This window comes from Entelurus aequoreus, linkage group LG25, assembly GCF_033978785.1.
Source record: "Entelurus aequoreus isolate RoL-2023_Sb linkage group LG25, RoL_Eaeq_v1.1, whole genome shotgun sequence".
Classification (NCBI taxonomy): domain Eukaryota; kingdom Metazoa; phylum Chordata; class Actinopteri; order Syngnathiformes; family Syngnathidae; genus Entelurus; species Entelurus aequoreus.
In genome coordinates this window covers 12,669,466-12,694,466 of record NC_084755.1, presented here as the reverse complement: position 1 = coordinate 12,694,466, position 25,001 = coordinate 12,669,466, and the positions used below count along the sequence as shown (strand labels likewise).

Sequence of the window (25,001 nt, the reverse complement as noted above, 5' to 3'; positions counted from 1 at the left end):
TGTGTCCAATAAGAAAAATAACTCGAAATTTTGTAAGGTTTTTTTTTCAAATTATTACTGTATTTTCCGGACCAAAGCGCACCGGATTATAAGGTGCACTGCCGATGAATGGCCTATTTTTGATCTTTTTTCATATATAAGGCGCACCGGATTATAGGGCGCATTAAAGGAGTCATATTATTAAAAAAATTTTCTAAATGTAAAACACTTCCTTGTGGTCTACATCAGTGGTCCGCGGACCGATTGGTACCGGGCCGCGGAAGAAATGTAATTTAAAAAAAAAATATATATATATATATATTTTTTTTTTTTAAATTAAATCAACATAAAAAACCCAATATATACATTATATATCAATATAGATCAATACAGTCTGCAGGGATACAGTCCGTAAGCAAACATGATTGTATTTCTTTATGAAAAAAAAATATATAAAAACGCCATTGGTGATTCTACACCTAACATCCACTGTAATGATACAAAGTACAGGCGCGTATCTAGTCGATACTACTATGATTACGTCCATATTTTTTAGCTTTCCAACATTTTCTTTCATTTTTTAAAAATGTATATTATGTTTATAAACTAAGGAAATATGTCCCTGGAGACATGAGGACTTTAGATATGACCAATGTCGTAACGACTTGGTATCATCCAAAACTAATGTAAAGCATCCAAACAACAGAAGAATAAGTGATTATTACATTTTAACAGAAGTGTAGATAGAACATGTTGAAAGAGAAAGTAAGCAGATATTAACAGTAAATGAACAAGTAATACATTTTCTACCACTTGACCTTAATAAATTTGACAAAATAATAGAATGATAAATGACACAATATGTTACTGCATATGTCAGCAGACTAATTTGTTTGTTTACTTACTACGAAAAGACAAGTTGTCTTGTATGTTCACTATTTTATTTAAGGACTTAATTGCAATAAGAAACATATGTTTAATGTACCCTAAGATTTTTTTGTTAAAATAAAGCCAATAATGCAATTTTTTTGTGGTCCCCTTTATTTAGAAAATTACCGAAATAATTTTAGTACCGGTACGGAGGACGTAAAGATACTGAGGCTCTATTTCCCCCCTCCCGCCCTCTTTTCTCATCCTCTTCTCCTCCACATGGTGTTATTCCCGCAGATAAGACGCATAACGTCTTATCTTATCTCTTCATTAAAACCAAAGATTTCAAGTGCGAGTCTGGCTTGGGGAAACAGATGGCGTTTGATTGATAGCCAGCCGCTTCACGCTCCATCTCCCCTACTCCTGCTCCATCACACACACACTTGGAGACAGGCCTGGTTGTCTTCCCCCTACACACTCACACACACACACACACACACACACACACCCACCATCTTATCCATCGTATAAAGTCGCCGCCAAGATGCTAAAAAGCTCATTACGTGGTACCAGGGTACCAGACTGAGGTTCACGCACCTGCTGGGGTTGTTAATAAAAGCGTACGGTCGATGGATGCGGAGGATTTGCATACAAATTTGATGTTGGGAGGTGACACGTAAATATTTTTCTTGTGTGTGTCCGGGGGAGTTTCTTTTTACTCCAAAGAGAGGAGATGATGAAGCGCAGGGGGAAAATGCGGTTTGAATTCCCACAAGAAAGAAGACGAGAGAGAGTGATGTTGTTTGGGAATGTTGGGATTTCCCTGTGTAGTCCACAGAGAGAAGTCTGGTATGGCAAAGTTAGTTAGGACGCCCTTACTACCATGAGCTTATGGAGGCCTGGGCATTTATTTTGACCCGGGGGCCACATTTAGAGAAAAAAAACATGTCTGGGGGCCGGTATATGTATATCAGGGGTGTCCAAACTTTTTCCACTGAGGGCCGCACACTGAAAAATCAAAGCAAGCGGGGGCCATTTTGATATTTTTTTATTTTAAAAACCAATACAATATGTGTATAAAAAAATATACATTTAGGCCTCCACTCAGGCTTGATCCCGGAGACCCCAAGGGGTTCTGGTCAAAAAAATATAAAAAATGTGTCATTATTCAGTATTATTATTTTTATTATTATTCAAGTTTTAAATCTCTAGATCAACATTAGGTCTGTCTGTCAATATAACGTTTTTAAAGATTTAAGTCGTATGCGCTTTTTGTCAAAGAAAACCCTGTTTTTTTTATGGAAAAAAACACAATATGCAATATTTTCACCCAATAAAATTTTTAAGTGGAATATTTCAGATTATATAATAATTGGAGCCTTAAAAAGGTCAATAACTCATAACACCATTGTTTTTAATTCATTATTATTTTTTGAGCGATGACACTTAAAAACAAATCACACAAAAATTATTGGGGAACCAAAGGGGTCCTACTCATTAAAGTGTTAAAAAATAAATTATACTTTTAACACAATAATCTCGAGATCAACTTCAGATCTATCTGTCAATTATAAGTTGTATTGTTGTTTATGTTTTTTGTTTGTTCGTTTTAGGCCCTTCTTTGAAAAAAAAACAAAAAAAAAACATCTACATTTTTTATATGGCAAACACAAAATATGCAACATTTTCCCAAAAAAATATCTCAAAGTGCAATATTTAATATGACGTAATTGTAGCCTTGGATAGGTCAATACTTCATTTCACTCATTATTATTTTTTAAAGAAAGAAACAGCCTACATGGCAGCTTTGTGTTATTAGAGTAAACATTGCATCATTTTCTTGTTACATTTCACCTGTTTGGTCTTTCATACCACTTTTTAGGTTTTTAATTTTTTTAATCGTATTTTAAAATGGGCCGAGGGGCCGTTAAAAAATGACCTGCGAGCTGCAAATGGCCTCGGGCTGCACTTTGGACATCCCTGATCTATATCTATGTATATATACTGTATATATATATATATATATGTATATATATATATATATATATATATATATATATATATATATATATATATATATATATATGTATATATATATATATATATATATATATATGTATATATATATATATATATATATGTATGTATGTATGTATGTATGTATGTATGTATGTATGTATGTATGTATGTATGTATGTATGTATGTATGTGTATATATATATGTATATATATATATGTATATATATATGTATATATATATATGTATATATATATATATATATATATATATATATATATATATATATATATATATATATATATGTATGTATATATATATATATATATATATATATATATATATATATATATATATATATATATATATATATAAATATATAATTATGCGCACGCACGCACACACACACATAAGCTGTGAAAATGTGCTGTACAGTATGTGTGTTTGGGTCCTAACACTAATACAAAACCTCACAATAATGTCTAAAAACATTATGACAGACCGCCTTAAAAAACGGGATGGAATTTTACATTTTCTACTGATTGAGACACCCAGAAAGTACAAACCCCGTTTCCATATGAGTTGGGAAATTGTGTTAGATGTAAAAATAAACGGAATACAATGATTTGCAAATCCTTTTCAACCCATATTCAATTGAATGCACTACAAAGACAACATATTTGATGTTCAAACTCATAAACTTATATACATAATTAACTTAGAATTTCATGGCTGCAACACGTGCCAAAGTAGTTGGGAAAGGGCATGTTCACCACTGTGTTACATGGCCTTTCCTTTTAACAACACTCAGTAAACGTTTGGGAACTGAGGAGACACATTTTTGAAGCTTCTCAGGTGGAATTCTTTCCCATTCTTGCTTGATGTACAGCTTAAGTTGTTCAACAGTCCGGGGGTCTCCGTTGTGGTATTTTAGGCTGCATAATGCGCCACAAATTTTCAATGGGAGACAGGTCTGGACTACAGGCAGGCCAGTCTAGTACCCGCACTCTTTTACCATGAGGCCACGTTGATGTAACACGTGGCTTGGCATTGTCTTGCTGAAATAAGCAGGGGCGTCCATGATAACGTTGCTTGGATGGCAACATATGTTGCTCCAAAACCTGTAAGTACCTTTCAGCATTAATGGCGCCTTCACAGATGTGTAAGTTACCCATGCCTTGGGCACTAATACACCCCCATACCATCACAGATGCTGGCTTTTCAACTTTGCGCCTATAACAATCCGGATGGTTCTTTTCCTCTTTGGTCCGGAGGACACGACGTCCACAGTTTCCAAAAACAATTTGAAATGTGGACTCGTCAGACCACAGAACACTTTTCCACTTTGTATCAGTCCATCTTAGATGAGCTCAGGCCCAGCGAAGCCGACGGCGTTTCTGGGTGTTGTTGATAAACGGTTTTCGCCTTGCATATGAGAGTTTTAACTTGCACATACAGATGGCGACCAACTGTAGTTACTGACAGTGGGTTTCTGAAGTGTTCCTGAGCCCATGTGGTGATATCCTTTACACATTGATGTCGCTTGTTGATGCAGTACAGCCTGAGGGATCGAAGGTCACGGGCTTAGCTGCTTACGTGCAGTGATTTCTCCAGATTCTCTGAACCCTTTGATGATATTACGGACCGTAGATGGTGAAATCCCTAAAATTCCTTGCAATAGCTAGTTGAGAAAGGTTTTTCTTAAACTGTTCAACAATTTGCTCACGCGTTTGTTGACAAAGTGGTGACCCTCGCCCCATCCTTGTTTGTGAATGACTGAGCATTTCATGGAATCTACTTTTATACCCAATCATGGCACCCACCTGTTCCCAATTTGCCTGTTCACCTGTGGGATGTTCCAAATAAGTGTTTGATGAGCATTCCTCAACTTTATCAGTATTTATTGCCACCTTTCCCAACTTCTTTGTCACGTGTTGCTGGCATCAAATTCAAAAGTTAATGATTATTTGCAACAAAAAAAAAGTTTATTAGTTTAAACATGAAATATGTTGTCTTTGTAGCATATTCAACTGAATATGGGTTGAAAAGGATGTATTCCGTTTATATTTACATCTAACACAATTTCCCAACTCATATGGAAACGGGGTTTGTATAATAATATAATATAATATTGGTATCGGGACAACACTAGTAGGTAGCAAGCCAAAAAAAATGTGAGCAACAAATGGCCCCTAAGTCGTTGAATTATGAAGACACAAGAAGTAAATAAGAATCAAATGTAATGACAAAGAAACAAACATGGCTGTCAATAGTTGGTAGTTGCAGCAACATCTTGTGTCTATTCATCTCCCCAACAAGACATCCGAGCCGGGTAGAAACCTGAGGGGGCTTTTATAATAGCGCCTTGTGTGTGCTCTGGCTTTTATGTCCTGGGTTACTTTGTCTGACCTTAAGAATCTTGTCGCTCGTTCAGACAAGAGGATTATTTAGTAAAAAAAAAAAGCTCAAAAAGAACCAAAGGTCACCTGCGGATCTACCGTCATTTTAATAGCCAACCTCTTTCCTTCCTGCTGTTAAATGTGCTCACAGTTGCACTTTTTTCCAGCGCAAAGTCAGTAGGAAACGAAACTTTTTTTTCTCAGGAGATGAGTAGAAAGATTTTGAACTCCAGCCTCGTCGGCAATATTTCTGGTTTTCACAGCCAAAATGAACGAGCATCAAAAAGCCTTTAATTTTGATGGCAACAATGTGTTAAGAGCAGGAGCAGAGTAAGGTCAGGCTGCTCTGAATTTATCATCTCCCTCGATCCGCCTCAGCAGATTGGCGGTGGTCATTTAGCCAAAAAAAAAAAAAAAGGCTATTGTTCGTGTTCATTCAGCGTCGTTTTAGATTAGATACATTTTTAAACAGCCCGGAGCCACTCCTGTTTTATGGTTGTGTCGAAATGTCAGCGACTGTACTCCTCCACACTAATGGTGATGTGTGTGTGTTCACCCCACGCAGTTCGTGGAGACCATCAGCAGCAAGCAGACCGAGCTGGACACCTTCATCGCCGAGGGCTACAAGACGGCCTTGTCCGAGGAACGTCGGCGGTACTGCTTCCTGGTGGACCGCCAGTGTGCCGTGGCCAAGAACAGCAGCGCCTACCACGGCAAGGTAACCGGTGAATGATTGTAGCAACACTGCTAAGCACTTAAACATTTAAGCAGGTACAGCAGGTGTCCCGATTTGCCGACCTTAGGTTCAATCAAGACTAATTGCATCCCATAGGGCTAATTATTGGACGCCAAGGTAATGTGTTCTAATTTATCTTTTCTAGTGCCAAAAGGGAGTCTGGAAGAGTTGTTAAAGGCCTACTGAAACCCACTACTACCGACCACGCAGTCTGATAGTTTATATATCAATGATGAAATCTTAAAGGCCTACTGAAATGATGTTTTTTTTATTTAAACGGGAATAGCAGATCCATTCTATGTGTCATACTTGGTCATTTCGCGATATTGCCATATTTTTGCTGAAAGGATTTAGTAGAGAAAATCGACGATAAAGTTTGCAACTTTTGCTCGCTGATAAAAAAAGCCTTGCCTGTACCGGAAGTAGCGTGACGTCACAGGAGCTAGTATTCCTCACAATTCCCCATTGTTTACAATGGAGCGAGAGAGATTCGGACCGAGAAAGCGATGATCACCCCATTAATTTGAGCGAGGATGAAAGATTTGTAGATGAGGAACGTTAGAGTGAAGGACTAGAGAGGCAGTGATGGACGTATCTTTTTTCGCTCTGACTGTAACTTAGGTACAAGCTGGCTCATTGGATTCCACACTCTCCTTTTTCTATTGTGGATCACGAATTTGTATTTTAAACCACCTCGGATACTATATCCTCTTGAAAATGAGAGTCGAGCACGCGAAATGGACATTCACAGTGACTTTTATCTCCACGACAATACATCTGTGACACACTTAGCTACTAAGCTAACGTGATCGCATCGTTCTCAAATGAAGATAGAAACAAAAGAAATAAACCCCCGACTGGAAGGATAGACAGAAGATCAACAATACTATTAAACCATGTACATGTAACTACACGGTTACATCAACAGCCGTGCTCACCTGCGTTCCAGCGATCGACGGCGCGACGAAGGACACCCATCATCGACGAACCTCTGTAGCATGAGCTAACGTGATAGCATCTGTCTCAAATGCAGATAGAAACAAAATAAATAAATCCCTGACTGGAAGGATAGACAGAAGATCAACAATACTATTAAACCATGTACATGTAACTACACGGTTAAAAATTCTCAGCCTGGTAAGGCTTAACAATGCTGTTGCTAACGACGCTAAGGTTAATTTAGCAACTTAGCAACCGGACTTCACAGAACTATGATAAAAACATTAGAGCTCCACCTACGCCAGCCAGCCAGCCCTCATCTTCCCATCAACAGCCGTGTTCACCTGCGTTCCAACGATCGACGGCGGGGGCGTGGTTGGGGGCGTGGTTAAGAGGGGAATATATTTAAGCTAGAATTCACCAACTGAAGTATTTCATATGTATATATATGTATGAAATACTTGACTTTCAGTGAATTCTAGCTATATATATATATATATATATATATATATATATATATATATATATATATATATATATATATATATATATATTTTTTATTTTTTTATTTTTTATTATACATATAAATAAAAGAAATACTTGAATTTCAGTGTTCTGTAGGCTATCCAGTAGATGGCAGTATTGTCCTGTTTAAGAGTGTCCCAACATTGCTGTTTACGGCAGAAAAACTGCTTTACGGTAGACTAAACGTGACTGCTATTGTTGTGTGTTGTTACCGCGCTGGGAGGACGTTAATGAAACTGCCTAACAATAAACCCACATAAGAAACCAAGAACTCGCCCTCGATCATTCTACAGTTATGAAGTCATTGGGCAGGCAAGCTGTTTATATTGTGGGAAAGCGGACGTGAGAACAGGCTGTCCCCACTCAGGTCCGCATTGAGCTGGAGGGGGCGTGGCCTCCAGCTCCGGCTGAATACCGGGAGTTTGTCGGGAGAAAATTTCTGCCGGGAGGTTATCGGGAGAGGCGCTGAATACCGGGAGTCTCCCGCTAAAAACGGGAGGGTTGGCAAGTATGCCTTCCAGTCAGGGTTTTTTAAAATGTTGTTTCTATCTGCATTTGAGACCGATGCTATCACGTTAGCTCCGTAGCTAAAGTGCGTCAACGATGTATTGTCGTGGAGATAAAAGTCACTGTGAATGTCCATTTCGTGTTCTCGACTCTCATTTTCAAGAGGATATAGTATCCGAGGTGGTTTAAAATACAAATCCGTGATCCATAATAGAAAAAGGAGAGTGTGGAATCCAATGAGACCTTGTACCTAAGTTACGGTCAGAGCAAAAAAAGATACACCCTGCACTGCCTCTAGTCCTTCACTCTAATGTTCCTCATCCACGAATCTTTCATCCTCGCTCAAATTAATGGGGTAATCGTCGCTTTCTCGGTCCGAATCTCTCTCGCTCCATTGTAAACAACGGGGAATTGTGAGGAATCCTACCTCCTGTGACGTCACGCTACTTCCGGTACAGGCAAGGCTTTTTTTAATCAGCGACCAAAAGTTGCAAACTTTATTGTCATTGTTCTATACTAAATCCTTTCAGCAAAAATATGGCAATATCGCGAAATGATCAAGTATGACACATAGAATGGATCTGCTATCCCCGTTTAAATTTTAAAAATTCATTTCAGTAGGCCTTTAAAGTCATAGTCACTACAATCGGGGAGTACATTTTGTCACATTTGTTTAGATTTAGAACATTTTACCATAGGAACTACTAGAAATTTGTGAAAGAATGGGCCGCTCTCAGGAGCTCAGTGATTTCCAGCGTGGAACTGTCATAGGATGCCACCTGTGCTACAAATCCAGTCGTGAAATTCCTCGCTCCTGAATATTCCAAAGTCAACTGTCAGCTTTATTATAAAAAAATGGAAGAGTTTGGGAACAACAGCAACTCAGCCACCAAGTGGTAGGCCACGTAAACTGACAGAGAGAGTCAGCGGATGCTGAAGGGCATAGTGCAAAGAGGTCGCCGACTTTCTGTTGCTACAGAGCTCCAAACTTCATGTGACCTTCCAATTAGCCCACGTGCAGTACGCAGAGAGCTTCATGGAATGGGTTTCCATGGCCGAGCAGCTGCATCTAAGCCATACATCACCAAGTCAAATGCAAAGCGTGGGATGCAGTGGTGTAAAGCACATCACCACTGAACTCTAGAGCAGTGGAGATGCCTTCTCTGGAGTGATAAATCACGCTTTTCCATCTGGCAATCTGATGGACAAGTCCATGCCAAGAGAACGGTACATTTCGGACTGCATTGTGCCGAGTGTAACATTTGGTGGAGGAGGAATTATGCTGTGGGATTGTTTTTCAGGAGTTGGGCTTTGGCCCCTTAGTTCCAGTGAAAGGAACTTTCAATGCTCCAGGATACCAAAACATTTTGGACAATTCCATGCTCCCAATCTTGTGGGGAACAGTTTGGAGCGGGCCCCTTCCTCTTCCAACCTGACTGTGCACCAGTGCATAAAGACATGGATGACAAGAGTCTGGTGTGGATGAACTTGACTGGCCTGCACAGAGTCCTGACCTGTACCCAATATAACACCTTTGGGATGGATTAGAACGGAGAATGAGAGCCAGGCCTTCTCGACCAACATCAGTGTGTGACCTCACCAATGCGCTTTTGGAAGAATGGTGGAAAATTCCTATAAACACACTCCGCAACCTTGTGGACAGCCTTCCCAGAAGAGTTGAAGCTGTAATAGCTGCAAAAGGTGGACCCACATATTAAACCCTATGGGTTAGGAATGGGATGGCACTTCCAGTTCATATGTGAGTCAAGGCAGGTGGCATATATATATATATATATATATATATATATATATATATATATATATATATATATATATATATATATATATATATATATATATATATATATATATATATATATATATATATATATATATATATATATATATATGTATATATATATGTATATATGTATATATATATGTATATATATATATATATATATGTATATATATGTATATATATATATATATGTATATATATTTGACAATATAGTGTAGCTGAGGGGATTATAATCAAAGCAAGGTTACATTTGAAATGAAAATGTTAACATTTATTATTTTGTTCTCCTGGTCCATATTTTCCATAGGTCATAAAACATATCAGTAATTATCGATTTTGACCAATAGAAAACACTTATATCTTGATACAGTTTTACGCCATATTGCCCAGCCCTACACGGTTGTATATCTTTCCTTTCTGAGTGTTTTCTCACAAACTGCCCTGGAGGCGTATATAATTCACAGTCACGTTAGCTTTGACCACTCACAGGGGCCTCTTCATTGTAACTGCGTATTACAGGGGTGTCCAAACTTTTTCCACTGAGGGCCGCACACGGAAAAATTAAAGCATGCGGGGGCCATTTTGATATTTTTCATTTTCAAACCATAACAAAATATATGGATTTATTTTTATTTTTTTTTACCTTTAGGGCTCCCGGGGACCATTAAGGGTCTAAGTCATTCAAATGTTAAAAACAAGTCAAATTATTATTTTTTTTAATTTATTTAACGCTTACAGTAAATCTCTACAATATATCAACTTCAGGTTGATACAAAGTAAAAAAAACCTAAAAGGTTTTGTGCCTTTTCTGTCAAAGACAACTTTGTTTTTTATAATAAAACTGAAATATGCAGTATTTCCCCCACTGCCCAAAACATTCAGAAAGCAATGTTTGATGTGAAGTAATTAGAGCCTTAAAAAGATCAATGATGCACAACACCAAATCAATTCATTATTATTTTTGAGTAATCACAGTGAAAAGATAAATAAAATCCCATTAAATATATTTGGGATCCAAAAGGTGCCCAACTCATAAAGTGATACATTTTTATTAGTTGTTTTTTTTAAACTTTCAACAAGTTACGGGATCAACTTCAGATATATCTGTCAATTTTACGTTTGAACTATTATTGTGTTTGTTTTATGCTCTTTTGTCAAATAAAACGATGTTTTTGTATGGCAACCACACAATATATGCAAAATTTTCCACAGAAAATTTTTTAAGTGAAATATTTGAAATAATTAGAGCGTTGAATATGTCTTTTTTTTTTTTTTTTTTGAGCAATGGCAAAAAAAGAAAAATAAAGATAGACAAAAGAAAAAAAAACAGCCTGCATGGCAGCTTTGTGTCAACATTGCCACTTTTTCTAGTTAGATTTCACCTCATTCCACTTTTTTAAGTTTTTTTTTTAATTTTTGCTATAGCATTTCAGTGTTTCCCATAAACTGCCAAGATACCTGTGGCGGTGGGGGCGTGGCTATGGGCGTGGTCACCATGACATCATCGAGTAATTTGCATAATTTACTACAATGATATGATTTTCTCTTAAAAGGCTCAAAAAATGTATACTTACTAATTCATAATAACAGTTTTGTTTTAAACGTCCATCCATCCATGCATCCATTTTACAATATAATTACAACACTTTATGTACATATTTATATACAGATTTGAACAATAAGTTATTTACTGAAATATATTTATTAATTGTGGTTCTTACAAAAAATATATCTTATAAAAATGTAAAAGCTAAAATGTCTCTTGAATACTAAATAATTTAACTTTAGCCTACTACTACAACCATATTATTTACCAGCAACATAAAGTGAAACAGAGGCAGAGGTGTCCTGCCACAGTCAGTAACAAATAAACAGAAAACAGTAGTGGTGGTAGATAGACACAAAGCTTCATCAAACATCTGATCCACTAAACAAAGAGCTCCAAAAATCTTAAACCTACACTTCTCTTTTGTAAAGTAAATCTGAACAGCCGATATGGGCATCTACATCAACTATATGATTTGCCTGAGAAGCTGGACAGGACAAAATTTTGGTGGCCTTAATTCTTTCGTGGCGGTCCACCACAAATAAATGAATGTGTGGGAAACACTGCATTTCCAGAATGTGTGGCGGGCTGGTAAACAATTAGCTGCGGGCCGCAAATGGTCCCCGGGCCGCACTTTGGACACCCCTGGCGTATTAGGACTGCATTCGATGTCGTAATCTCTCATTGCACGTTCTTACGTAGCCTCACTCGAATTGCTGAATCAACAGCAACATGCATACAAATCATTTAGAGAAGTCTCGCTGCGGAATTGCTTATCTTTTCCCACATGGACGGGGGACATTTGAAGTAAAGAATGCCGGCATCCGTCTCCAGCGGGGCTGGTGGGTGTTAACTGTCAGCCTTGGAAGATACCACTGGACGACGACTATATGTGCTTGTTTCTTTCCGCAGCATCCTTTAGTCTAGTCATTAATCGGCATGAGGGTGTGCGTGGGACGACCTGCATGAAAGGAAATGTCCTGAAGGGGTGTGTGCGATGACAGAAGAGGGGGGGGCTGGGGAGTGACAAATGAAGGAGGGAGCCGTTAAAGATAAAAGCATGAAAAATGTTCAGCAAAAGCACGCCGCTTGTGTTTTTGTCCACAGGCTGTGAGTTGCTAGCGTGGGCAGCTCGGGTGCGTGTTATCCCACGCAAGCCTGTTTTTGAAAGCGTGAAAAGGGTCAAGGATGCACGGCGAGGAGAAACCTTTGTGGACTAAGGCTACAGTCACATCGCACGGTCAGATTTTTTTTTTGGTCCAAACCGTTCTTATTGAAGGCCGTTCACATTACAAAAAAATAAAAACCCACAGTTTCTAATGTGAATGCAATCTGACCCGCATGCGGACATGATGTCATGACTGCCTCTGTATGTATGACGAGACAATCGCAGATCTTCAAGATGCAACCTTATTGAGACTGATTCGGTGGATACAAAGATTCCTTTTTTATTATGGGCCTGCTGCAATGCAAACGCCCATTGACTGCTGCAAGCAGCCCATATTATTATTGCTAGTCGTGGTCAAAAGCTTACATACACTTGTAAAGAACATAATGTCATGGCTGTCTTGAGTTTCCAATACAACGCTTATTTTTTTGTGATTGAGCAGTGGTCCCCAACCTTTTTGTAGCTGGGGACCAGCCAACGCTTGAAAATTTGTCCGGGGGGGGGGGGGCTTTTTTTTTTTTTTTTTTTTTTTTTAATTTTATTTTTTATTTTTTTCTTTCATAAAGAAATACAATCATGTGTGCTTACGGGCTGTATCCCTGAAGACTGTATTTACCTATATTGATATATAATGTATATATTGTGTTTTTTATGTTGATTTAATTTTTTGTTTTAAATAAAAACTTTTTTTTTTTTTCTTTTTTTTTTTTGTCTTGCGCGGCCCGGTACCAATCGGTCCGCGGTGGTTGAGGACCACTGTGATAGAGTGATTGGAGCACATACTTGTTGGTCACAAAAAACATTCATGAAGTTTGGTTCTTTTATGAAAGTGTGACCAAATCCGCTGGGTCAAAAGTATACATACAGCAATGTTAATATTTGGTTACATGTCCCTTGGCAAGTTTCACTGCAATAAGGCACTTTTGGTAGCCATCCACAAGCTTCTGGCAAGCTTCTGGTTGAATTTTTGACCACTCGTCTTGACAAAATTGGTGCAGTTCAGCTAAATTTGTTGGTTTTCTGACATGGACTTGTTTCTTCAGCATTGTCCACACGTTTAAGTCAGGACTTTGGGAAGGCCATTCTGAAACCTTCATTCTTGCCTGATTTAGCCATTCCTTTACCACTTTTGACGTGTGTTTGGGGTCATTGTCCTGTTGGAACACCCAACCGCGCCCAAGACCCAACCTCCGGGCTGATGATTGTAGCTTGTCCTGATGAATTTGGAGGTAATTCTCCTTTTTCATTGTCCCATTTACTCTCTGTAAAGCACCAGTTCCACTGGCAGCAAAACAGGCCCAGAGCATAATACTACCACCACCATGCTTGACGGTGTTCCTGGGATTAAAGGCCTCACCTTTTCTCCTCCAAACATATTGCTGGGTATTGTGGCCAAACAGCTCAATTTTTGTTTCATCTGACCACAGAACTTTCCTCCAGAAGGTCTTATCTTTGTCCATGTGATATCAGATTTACTAACTAAAGGTTTGTGTGTATTCAAACATGGGCAAACCTGAACCAAACATGCAAAGCTGATCTAGTAAGCCTGTCAGCAGATGATTGTATCTCGTAAAGAGCAAAATAGAAAGTGCAATCCATTTAGCGCATCTGTCGTCATGTACAGTAACTTGCAAAAATAATCACACCCCTTGAACTGTTCCATATTTTGCCACATACACACAGAAGTATTCAGCCCCTCTGAGTCAATACTTTGTGTAACCACCTTTTGCCGCAATTACAGCTGAAAGTATTTTAGGGTGTAACTCTACCAGCTTTGCACATTGAGTGACTGAAATGTTTGCCCATTCTTCCTTGCAAAACAGCTCAGGCTCGGTCAGATTAGATGGGAGCGTTTGTGAACAGCAGGTTTCAGATCTTGCCACAGATTCTCGACCGATTGTGCAGTGTTTCCGCCACACATAAAGTTCTGTATTTTGGCCAAAAAGTTCAATTTAGATTTCATCATTCACTCTCGCAATCATACCTCTATTTTTGGGATTTATGCAGACCCCAAATACACAATAACAAGTACCAGTAGGTACATAACAGAGCCCCTCTTAATCTGGTTGTTTTTGGCCTTTGTGGACTTCCATTGGCCCTGGCCAATGGTGAACACAGTATTCAAGAACATACTGGCCCAAGACCTTTCAGTGTGGTTCCAAAGAACTGGAAAAAGTATCCATTGACGTTTTGATCCATTTTATTTATACTAGACTAGACTTCCTTGTATTGTCATTCAAGTTTGAACTTTACAGTACAGATAAGAACTAAATGTTGTTGCATTAGCTTGATGTAGTGCAGGATAAAAGAGCAATAAGGTGCAGATACAGTATAAATAGATTACTGTACCGATAAATGTATTGCACTTTTGCATAGGCATCCACGTTTATGGATGTATGTTATATTGTCTTTATATTCCAGTGAGGTAATACATTTTTGGAAGGAATTGAGGGGATTATTATGATGTGTTCAAGAGTCTTATGGCCTGAGGGAAGAAGCTGTTACAGAACCTGGAGGTTCTGCTACGGAGGCTGCGGAACCTCTTTCCAGTAGTGAAAACAGTCATTGGTGGGGGTGGGAGGAGTCTCTGCAGATTTTCTGAGCCCTGGTCAGGCAGCGGCTTTTTGCGATTTCCTGGATAGGAGGAAGAGGAATCCTGATGATCTTTTCCGCCGTCCTCACCACTCTCTGCAGAGACTTCCAGTCTGAGGCACTGCAGGCTCCAGTCCAGACAGAGATGCAGTTGGTTAGTAGGCTCTCTATAGTGCCTCTGTAGAATGGGGGTAGGGAGCTGTGCTCCTTTCACCCGACGCAAAAAGTGCATGCGCTGCTGAGCAGGCCCAGAGCATAATACTACCACCGCCATGCTTGACGGTAGGTTTGATGTTCCTGGGATTAAAGGCCTCACCTTTTCTCCTCCAAACAGCTACATTTTTGTTTCATCTGACATCACATGGACAAAGATAAGACCTTCTAGAGGAAAGTTCTTTTGACCCAGCAGATTTGGTCACATTTTCAGTAGACCCATAAGTTCATAAAAGAACCAACAAACTTCATGAGTGTTTTTTTGTGACTAACAACTATGTGCTCCAATCACTCTATCACAAAAAAATAAGAGTTGTAGAAATTATTGGAAACTCAAGACAGCCATGACATTATGTTCTTTACAAGTGTATGTAAACTTTTGACCACAACTGTATAAATTACAAACCAATTAGGCTCTAGAAACTGACGTGAACGCATGTTTACAATCTTTAAACAAAGGTCTTAAAAGAAGATCAAGCAATCAGCAATTGAAGTAGACTCATTAGTGAAACACCATTGAAGTCACTCAGGGTGCACTCACACTACCACCCTTTAGTCCAGTGTTAATCATTAAACTACAAGTTAAGTATAGACTCCTCAGCCACAGAGGTAAATACCCACAGCCACAATCCGTAGAAAGTGGTCCCATAAGAGTGGAAGGTTTTAGAAAAAGTGCTATGATTTGCTCCGTTTGTCCATATTGTAACTGCGCCCTCGTACTTCCAGGGTAAAGACCTCCTGACCCAAAAGATCCCAGTGTGGCTGCAGGCCTGTTCGGATCCCAACAAGCTCCCAGAGAGGGCCGTGCTCTTGGCCCAGCAGATGGGCTCAGGAAACGTAGGCGGCACAAGCCCCATGCACGCTTCAAAATCCAACCTGGTCATCTCTGACCCCATCCCTGGAGCTCAGCCCCTTCCTGTGCCCCCGGAGTTGGCTGTATTCATGGGCGGTGGCCTCGGACACCAGGCGGTAAGTTAACAATTTGACTCGCGTCCAGTCTCACGGTTCCGCAGTCGCTCTGACCGCTTTGTCCCAGAGGCTGATGGGCCCCGACGGAATGTCCATGGTCAACGGGACAACAGGAGCGCACGGCGAGGAGTACTGGTCGGACGGCGGCAATTTATCCCAAGTCAGACCTCCGTCTCCACAGACCCAGGCGCAGGTGCAGTCCCAGGCTCAGCCTCAGAGACAGGTCAGCGACGTCTACTCCAACACCCTGCCTGTGCGCAGGCCCGCGCCTGCCAAGAATAAGAACCCAGTGGGTAAGATATCCACCATAGCCACACCCACATTCAAAAAACCAAGACTGTTCTTGCTCTGATGAGTTGACCCCATCGGCAATGAACAGGAAATATAAACACTCCATAGACCTGTACACTGCAAAAAGTCAGTGTTCACAAACAAGAAAAAAAAATACAAAAATTAGGGGTATTTTATTTGAACTAAGCAAAATTATCTGCCAATAGCAACAAGAAAATTCGGCTTGTTAAGGCTTTCCAAAACAGGTAAAATTAGCTAACCTAAATGAACCCAAAAATACCTTAAAATAAGTATATTCCCACTAATAACAAGTGCACTTTTCTTGCTAGAAAAAAAAGAGACCTCTTTGCGCAATATGTTGAAAAATATTCTTAAATTAAGTAAATGCTAGTGCCATTATCTTGACATAATGATATGCGCTCGGCATTACATTTCTTGAAACCAGCAAACTTATACTAAAAACTAATTTATTGTTCTTAATGGAAAGGCAACAAGGCAACCACTTGTTACTCTCGGGGTCTCCTAGCCGCTCAGGCAAATCATATCGTCTAAAAAGGCATTTTTCCATCGATAACATGACATCATAGCGCCAAGTGCGTGCTCTTTCAGTCAATTAGTGTGCATATATACAGCCCGGCCCCCGGCCAATTTTTTTTTTTTATTGTAATTTTGAAGAATTAATCTGAATGTGCATGAACTTCTGTTCAAAATTGTTAGAAATGTCACATGTTAAATGTTTAAATATTAACTGTCAGTTTGCTGTACTGTGCCAACTGTACTACTATATGAGTACGTATTTTCTATTGTTTCATTGAAAATAAAACAGCAAAGTCCATTTGGCCGTCATCTGTTTTAATTATGAGACACAATTATGTCAAAGTCATGATTTTTTTTTTCATGCTTGAAGTAAAAAATTAAATACTTTAAAAAAAGTAGTGTTATACTTGTGAGTGTTGATGACACAGCTTTGCAACAGTTGATATTCTAGTTTCAAGCATGTTTTACTCAATATAGGTCATCAAATCTCAGCAACAAGCTGTAATATCTTACTGAGATCATTTAGGAACAAAAACCCTTAAAACAAGTAAAACACTCTAACATAAAATCTGCTTAGTGAGAAGAAGTATCTTATCAGACAGAAAATAAGCAAATATCACCCTTATTTGAGATATTTAATCTTACTTAGATTTCAGTTTTTGCAGTGTGCACTGTATTACTTTTTTGCTTTATTGGGGTTTTACTTTTTTACATTTTATATGTTTATTTAAAAGCTGTCATAATATCTGATAGGGCTGCTGAAGAAAATCGATTCACATCCGAATTGTGATTATTCCTCATTCAGATTCCAAATCAATTCATAATGTTATTTTTTAAGAATACATTTTTCAAAGTACGTTTATAGGCCACGTCCACATTTACTTGCTGCGCGTATACCTCATACATTAGAGTCCAAAAGGAGCTTTCGTAACCTATAACCTGTTTTTTAAAGGTTGTATTATCATTTTACTGATAATACAAAACCCAAAACCAGTGAAGTTGGCACGTTGTGTAAATGGTAAATAAAAAAAAACCAAACAAGATATTTAATGTTCCAACTGAGAAACTTAGGTTTTTTTTGCGAATAATCATTAACTTAGAGTTTAATGGCAGCGACACGTTGCAAAAAAGTTGACACAGGGGCATTTTTACCACTGTGTTACATGGCCTTTCCTTTTAACAACACTCAGTAAAGTATAGACAAACTGTAGTTACTGACAGTGTTTTTCTGACGTGTTCCTGAGCCCATCCATCCATCCATTTTCTACCGCTTATTCCCTTCGGGGTCGCGGGGGGCGCTGGAGCCTATCTCAGCTACAATCGGGCGGAAGGCGGGGTACACCCTGGACAAGTCGCCACCTCATCGCAGGGCCAGCACAGATAGACAGACAACATTCACACTCACATTCACACACTAGGGCCAATTTAGTGTTGCCTATCAACCTATCCCCAGGTGCATGTCTTTGGAGGTGGGAGGAAGCCGGAGTACCCGGAGGGAACCCACGCAGTCACGGGGAGAACATGCAAACTCCACACAGAAAGATCCCGAGGCCGGGATTGATCTCACGACTACTCAGGACCTTCGCATTGTGAGGCAGACGCACTAACCCCTCTGCCACCGTGCTGCCCTGAGCCCATGTGGTGATATCCTTTACACACTGATGTCGGTTTTTCATGCAGTACCGCCTGAGGGATCGAAGGTCACGGGCTTAAAATCAGTGATTTCTCTAGATTCTCTGAACCTTTTGATGATATTACGTACGGGAGATGGTGAAATCCTTGCAATAGCTGGTTGAGAAATGTTGTTCTTAAACTGTTCAACAATTTGCTCACGCATTTGTTGACAAAGTGGTGACCCTCGCCCCATCCTTGTTTGTGAATGACCGAGCATTTCACGGAAGCTGCTTTTATACCCAATCATGGCACCCACCTGTTCCCAATTAGCCTGTTCACCTGTGGGATGTTCCAAATAAGTGTTTGATGGGCATTCCTTAACTTTCTCAGTCTTTTTTGCCACTTGTGCCAGCTTTTTTGAAACATCAAATTCAAAATGAGCTAATAGTTGCAAAAATAACAATGTTTTACAGTTCAAACATTAAATATCTTGTCTTTGCAGTCTATTCAATTGAATATAAGTTGAAAAGGATTTGCAAATCATTGTATTCTGTTTTTATTTACCATTTACACAACGTGCCAACTTCACTGGTTTTTTGGGGTTTGTAAATTGGGAAAATTGGTTCTGAATCGAATAGTCACCCCAAGAAATCAATTTGTGAGTTGTCGTAGCAACTGAATATTTATAAATACACCGTTTATCCAAATAAGACAATATTTTTGCCATAGAAAAAGTCTGGAAAAATATGTACCGTCACTCACACACACGCAAATATTCACAAGTACAAAGCCCAAAACCAGTGAAGTTGGCACGTTGTGTAAATCGTAAATAAAAACAGAATACAATGATTTGCTAATCCTTTTCAACTTATATTCAGTTGAATAGACTGCAAAGACAAGATACTTAACGTTCGAACTGGAAAACATTGTTATTTTTTGCAAATATTAGCTCATTTGGAACTTGATGCCTGCAACATGTTTCAAAAAAGCTGGCACAAGTGGCAAAAAAGACGGAGAAAGTTGAGGAATGCTCATCAAACACTTATTTGGAACATCCCACAGGTGAACAGGCTAATTGGGAACAGGTGGGTGCCATGATTGGGTATAAAAGCAGCTTCCCTGAAATGCTCAGTCATTCACAAACAAGGATGGGGCGAGGGTCACCACTTTGTCAACAAATGCGTGAGCAAATTGTCAAACAGTTTAAGAACGACATTTCTCAACCAGCTATATTGCAAGGAATTAAGGGATTTCACCATCTACGGTCCGTAAAATCATCAAAAGGTTCAGAGAATCTGGAGAAATCACTGCACGTAAGCGATGATATTACGGACCTCCGACCCCACTGGTGGTACTGCATGAAAAAGCGACATCAGTGTGTAAAGGATATCACCACATGGGCTCAGGAACACTTCAGAAAACCACTGTCAGTAACTACAGTTGGTCTCTACATAATGTAAGTTCAAGTTAAAACTCTACTATGCAAAGCGAAAGCCTTTTATCAACAACACCCAGAAACGCCGCCGGCTTCGCTGGGCCCGAGCTTATCTAAGATGGACTGATGCAAAGTGGTCTGACGAGTCCACATTTCAAACTGTTTTTGAAAACTGTGGACGTTGTGTCCTCCGGTACAAAGAGGAAAATAACCATTCGGATTGTTATAGGCGCAAAGTTGAAAAGCCAGCATCTGTGATGGTATGGGGGTGTATTAGTGCCCAAGGCATGGGTAACTTACACATCTGTGAAGGCACCATTAATGCTGAAAGGTACATACCGGTTTTGGAGCAACATACACTACCGTTCAAAAGTTTGGGGTCACATTGAAATGTCCTTATTTTTGAAGGAAAAGCACTGTACTTTTCAATGAAGATAACTTTAAACTAGTCATAACTTTAAAGAAATACACTCTATACATTGGTAATGTGGTAAATGACTATTCTAGCTGCAAATGTCTGGTTTTTGGTGCAATATCTACATAGGTGTATAGAGGCCCATTTCCAGCAACTATCACTCCAGTGTTCTAATGGTACAATGTGATTGCTCATTGGCTCAGAAGGCTAATTGATGATTAGAAAACCCTTGTGCAATCATGTTCACACATCTGAAAACAGTTTAGCTCGTTACAGAAGCTACAAAACTGACCTTCCTTTGAGCAGATTGAGTTTCTGGAGCATCACATTTGTGGGGTCAATTAAACGCTCAAAATGGCCAGAAAAAGAGAACTTTCATCTGAAACTCGACAGTCTATTCTTGTTCTTAGAAATGAAGGCTATTCCACAAAATTGTTTGGGTGACCCCCAAACTTTTGAACGGTAGTGTATGTTATCAACGGACGCCCCTGCTTATTTCAGCAAGACAATGCCAAGCCACGTGTTACAAGTAGCGTCTGTGCGTTTTTGTATATCCTTCATATCCAGGGTCAACTCATATTTGTGCCGATATGCTATAAAATACTTGTGTTCGGTCTCTGCCCCGCCTCAGGAGAGACCCGGACCCTTCCCCGCTCCAGCTCCATGGCGGCGGGCCTGGAGAAGAACGGGCGCTCCCGCGTGCAAGCCATCTTCTCGCACGCCGCCGGCGACAACGGCACCCTGCTCAGCTTCTCCGAGGGCGACGTCATCACCCTGCTGGTGCCCGAGGCGCGCGACGGCTGGCACTACGGCGAGAACGAGAAGAACAAAATGTAAGCCGGGTATCCCATCCCGATGTTTCGCTACGCATCCTAACGACTTTCTCCTTCGTTTTTTTTTTTTTTTTTTTTTTTTAACCAGGCGTGGCTGGTTCCCCTTCTCCTACACGCGAGTGCTGCCCGAGAGCGATGGCGAGAAGCTCAAAGTGAAGTAAGCAAGTGGCAAGATTGCAGTGCGGTCCCCCCCGCCCCCCACCATGCCCGGCTGATTGGCGCTAGTCTCCTACGCGTCCCGATATGCATTTTTATAATAAATACAGAGCATTTATGTTTATAAATAAACCACTCATCATCCTCATATGTAGTGTCTGTGTGACTTCCTGTTCCTGTTCAGTCTTAGTGGTTGTGGCGGGGGGGGAAAAAAACATTTGGGATTGAGCCATAGGAACTCTGCCTAGCAACAAGCAAAAAAGTTTTTATTTGTGCGATGATTCACGTTAACTCTTCGTTGTCTCTGTGGTTCAGTACTGTGTTTAGATGTTTAATGGTTAAAATAATAATTCTTAGTCTGAGGCTTTTCTTCCCCTGTCTGGCCAGTCTGCATCACGGGAAAAGTAGCAGCACGGGCAACTTGTTGGAGAGTGACGCATCCCTGCCCACACCCGACTACGGCCTGACCGCCCGACTGTTGGCGCAAAGTCTAGCACAGACGCGCCCACGGCCCTACAGCATGGCGGGCTTTGGCACCCAGGTAGGGGGCACGAGTTGACACATGCACACATCAGCCCATCAGTGCACTTCTTCCAATCATTTTAGTTTCAGACCGCCTTGGAGCTCTGCTGCCACCTGGTGACCTTAATGATCTCTTGTTATGTTTCAGCCTGCTATCGAGGATTACGACGCTCGCTTTGCCACCAGGTAAGTTTTTTTTTTCCCCACCCAAAAAAAATAAATCACTGCTCCTTTTTTCAGGACAGCGTGCTTTTAGTTATTTCACTTTCAAGGCCAAAAGACCACTCAGTCAAAAAAGTGACAGGTTGTCCTTCAAAATATGTGATCATTTTGCTATAAATTAGTTTATTATTTAATTGGTCAGTAGGCAACAGAATAAACAAACAGATTTACGTTAACTTTACACACTAAAAGGGTTTAAAGCTGAAGTTATTTCTATAAACAATCTCAAATACAAGATGAGCTTCATAGAAATATGACATTTCCTTAACACAACATATTATAAATACACCTTGTACATTCAGTTAACATACATTACCATTTAAAAGTTTACACATGTTAAATAAATAAATGATAAATGGGTTATACTTGTATAGCGCTTTTCTACCTTCAAGGTACTCAAAGCGCTTTGACAGTATTTCCACATTCACCCATTCACACACACATTCACACACTGATGGCGGGAGCTGCCATGCAAGGCGCTAACCAGCAGCCATCAGGAGCAAGGGTGAAGTGTCTTGCCCAAGGACACAACGGACGTGACTAGGATGGTAGAAGGTGGGGATTGAACCCCAGTAACCAGCAACACTCCGATTGCTGGCACAGCCACTCTATTTCTTATGAGTGTTTGTCCAAACTTTTGATGGTAATGCAAACAAGGTTTTAATTGTAAATGCTTCTTTTATACTGGTAATATAAAAGTTATTTTCTTTGGCTAACATACATGATAACATTGTTTTTTTATTTGGTAACAATATTAATTGTTGGTTATATTATGTTACTTTAAAAATCAAAAAAACTTTAAAAAACTTTTTTCAAATAGTTAAAGGGGAACTACAATGATTCTGTTCGATATATAATAATTTTGCTATTAACATGAAGTACCATTTAAAAGTTGACACATGTTCTTATGAGTGTTTGTCCAAACTTTTGATGGTAATGTAAACAAGGTTTTAATTGTAAATGCTTCTTTTATACTGGTAATATAAAAGCTATTTTCTTTGACTAACATACATAATAACATTGTTTTTTTTATTTGGTAACAATATTAACAGAAAATGGTTGGTTATGTTACTTTAAAAATCAAAAAACTTTTAAAAACTTTTTAAAAATATAGTTATTCAACATGTAATAATTGTGTTATTAACATACAGTACCATTTAAAAAGTTTACACATGTTCTTCTAAGTGTTTGTCCAAACTTTTAATTGTATATGCTTCTTTTATACTGTTAATATTAAAGTTAGTCTCAAGTATTTTAACTGAAACATAATAACATTGTTTTTTTTATTTGGTAACAATATTAACAGAAAATTGTTGGTTATGCTACTTTAAAAATCAAAAAACTTTTAAAAACTTTTTAAAAATATAGTTATTCGACATGTAATAATTGTGTTATCAACATACAGTACCATTTAAAAAGTTTACACATGTTCTTTATTTGGTAACAATATTTACAGAAAATTGTTGGTTATTTTATGTTACTTTAAAAATGAAAAAACATTTAAAAACTTTTTTCAAATATAGTTAAAGGGGACCTACGATGATTCTGTTCGACATGTAATAATGTTGCTATTAACATAAAGTACCATTTAAAAGTTCACACATGTTCTTATGAGAACACTTGTGATGGTAATGTACACAAGGTTTTAATTGTAAATGCTTCTTTTATACTGGTAATATAAAAGTTATTTTCTTTGACTAACATACATAATAATATTGTTTTTTTATTTGGTAACAATATTAACAGAAAATTGTGTGTGAAAATTGTTAAAAATCAAAAAACTTTTTCAAATATATATACCTACGATGATTCTGTTCGACATGTAATAATTTTGCTATTAGCATACAGTACTATTTAAAAGTTTACACATGTTCTTAAAACGTTTAATTGTATATGCTTCTTTTATACTGTTAATATAAAAGTTATTTTCTTTGACTAACAAGTATGTTAACTGAAACATAATAACATTGTTTTTTTTATTTGGTAAAAATATTAACAGAAAGTAGTTGGTTATGTTATGTTAAGTGAAACATACATATTTATTTAGTGACAAAAATATTAACAGAAAATTGTTGTTTATTATATTTTTAAAATCTGTCATTCAATCAAAGTTTATATATATAGCCCGAAATTATGAGTGTCTCAAAGGGCTGCACAAGCCACAACGACAAATCAAAAAACTTTAAAAAAAAAAATAAAAAATTCAAATAGTTAAAGGGGACCTACGATGATTCTGTTCGACATGTAATAAATTTGCTATTAACATAAAATACCATTTAAAAGTTTACATATGTTCTTATGAGTGTTTGTCCAAACTTGATGGTAATGTACACAAGGTTGTAATTGTAAATGCTTCTTTTATACTGTTAATATAAAAGTTATTTTATTTGACTAACATACATAATAAAATTGTTTTTTTATTTGGTAACAATATTAATGGTTGGTTATATTATGTTACTTTACAAATCAAAAAAACTTTTAAAATTTTCAAATAGTTAAAGGGGAACTACAATGATTCTGTTCGACATGTAACAATTTTGCTATTAACATAAAGTACCATTTAAAAGTTTACACATGTTCTTATGAGTGTTTGTCCAAACTTTTGATGGAAAAGTAAACAAGGTTTTAATTGTAAATGCTTCTTGTATACTGTTAGTATAAAATAATTGTTATTTTATTTTACTAACAAGTATGTTACTGAAGCATAATAACATA

At 38.4% G+C, this 25,001-nt stretch overlaps 1 protein-coding gene across 4 annotated transcripts in view; it reads left to right on the top strand.

Annotated features, from left to right (window-relative positions):
* Positions 1-25,001, top strand: part of baiap2a (BAR/IMD domain containing adaptor protein 2a) — a 200,062-nt gene that overhangs the window by 152,163 nt on the left and 22,898 nt on the right. For all 4 annotated transcript variants that reach the window (XM_062036479.1, XM_062036481.1, XM_062036478.1 and 1 more), the window contains exons 7-13: positions 5,831-5,983; positions 16,019-16,261; positions 16,329-16,554; positions 21,185-21,386; positions 21,475-21,543; positions 21,930-22,083; positions 22,213-22,250. In XM_062036479.1, coding sequence (XP_061892463.1) covers positions 5,831-5,983; positions 16,019-16,261; positions 16,329-16,554; positions 21,185-21,386; positions 21,475-21,543; positions 21,930-22,083; positions 22,213-22,250 — 1,085 coding nt within the window. The remainder of the gene's footprint in view (positions 1-5,830; positions 5,984-16,018; positions 16,262-16,328; positions 16,555-21,184; positions 21,387-21,474; positions 21,544-21,929; positions 22,084-22,212; positions 22,251-25,001) is intronic.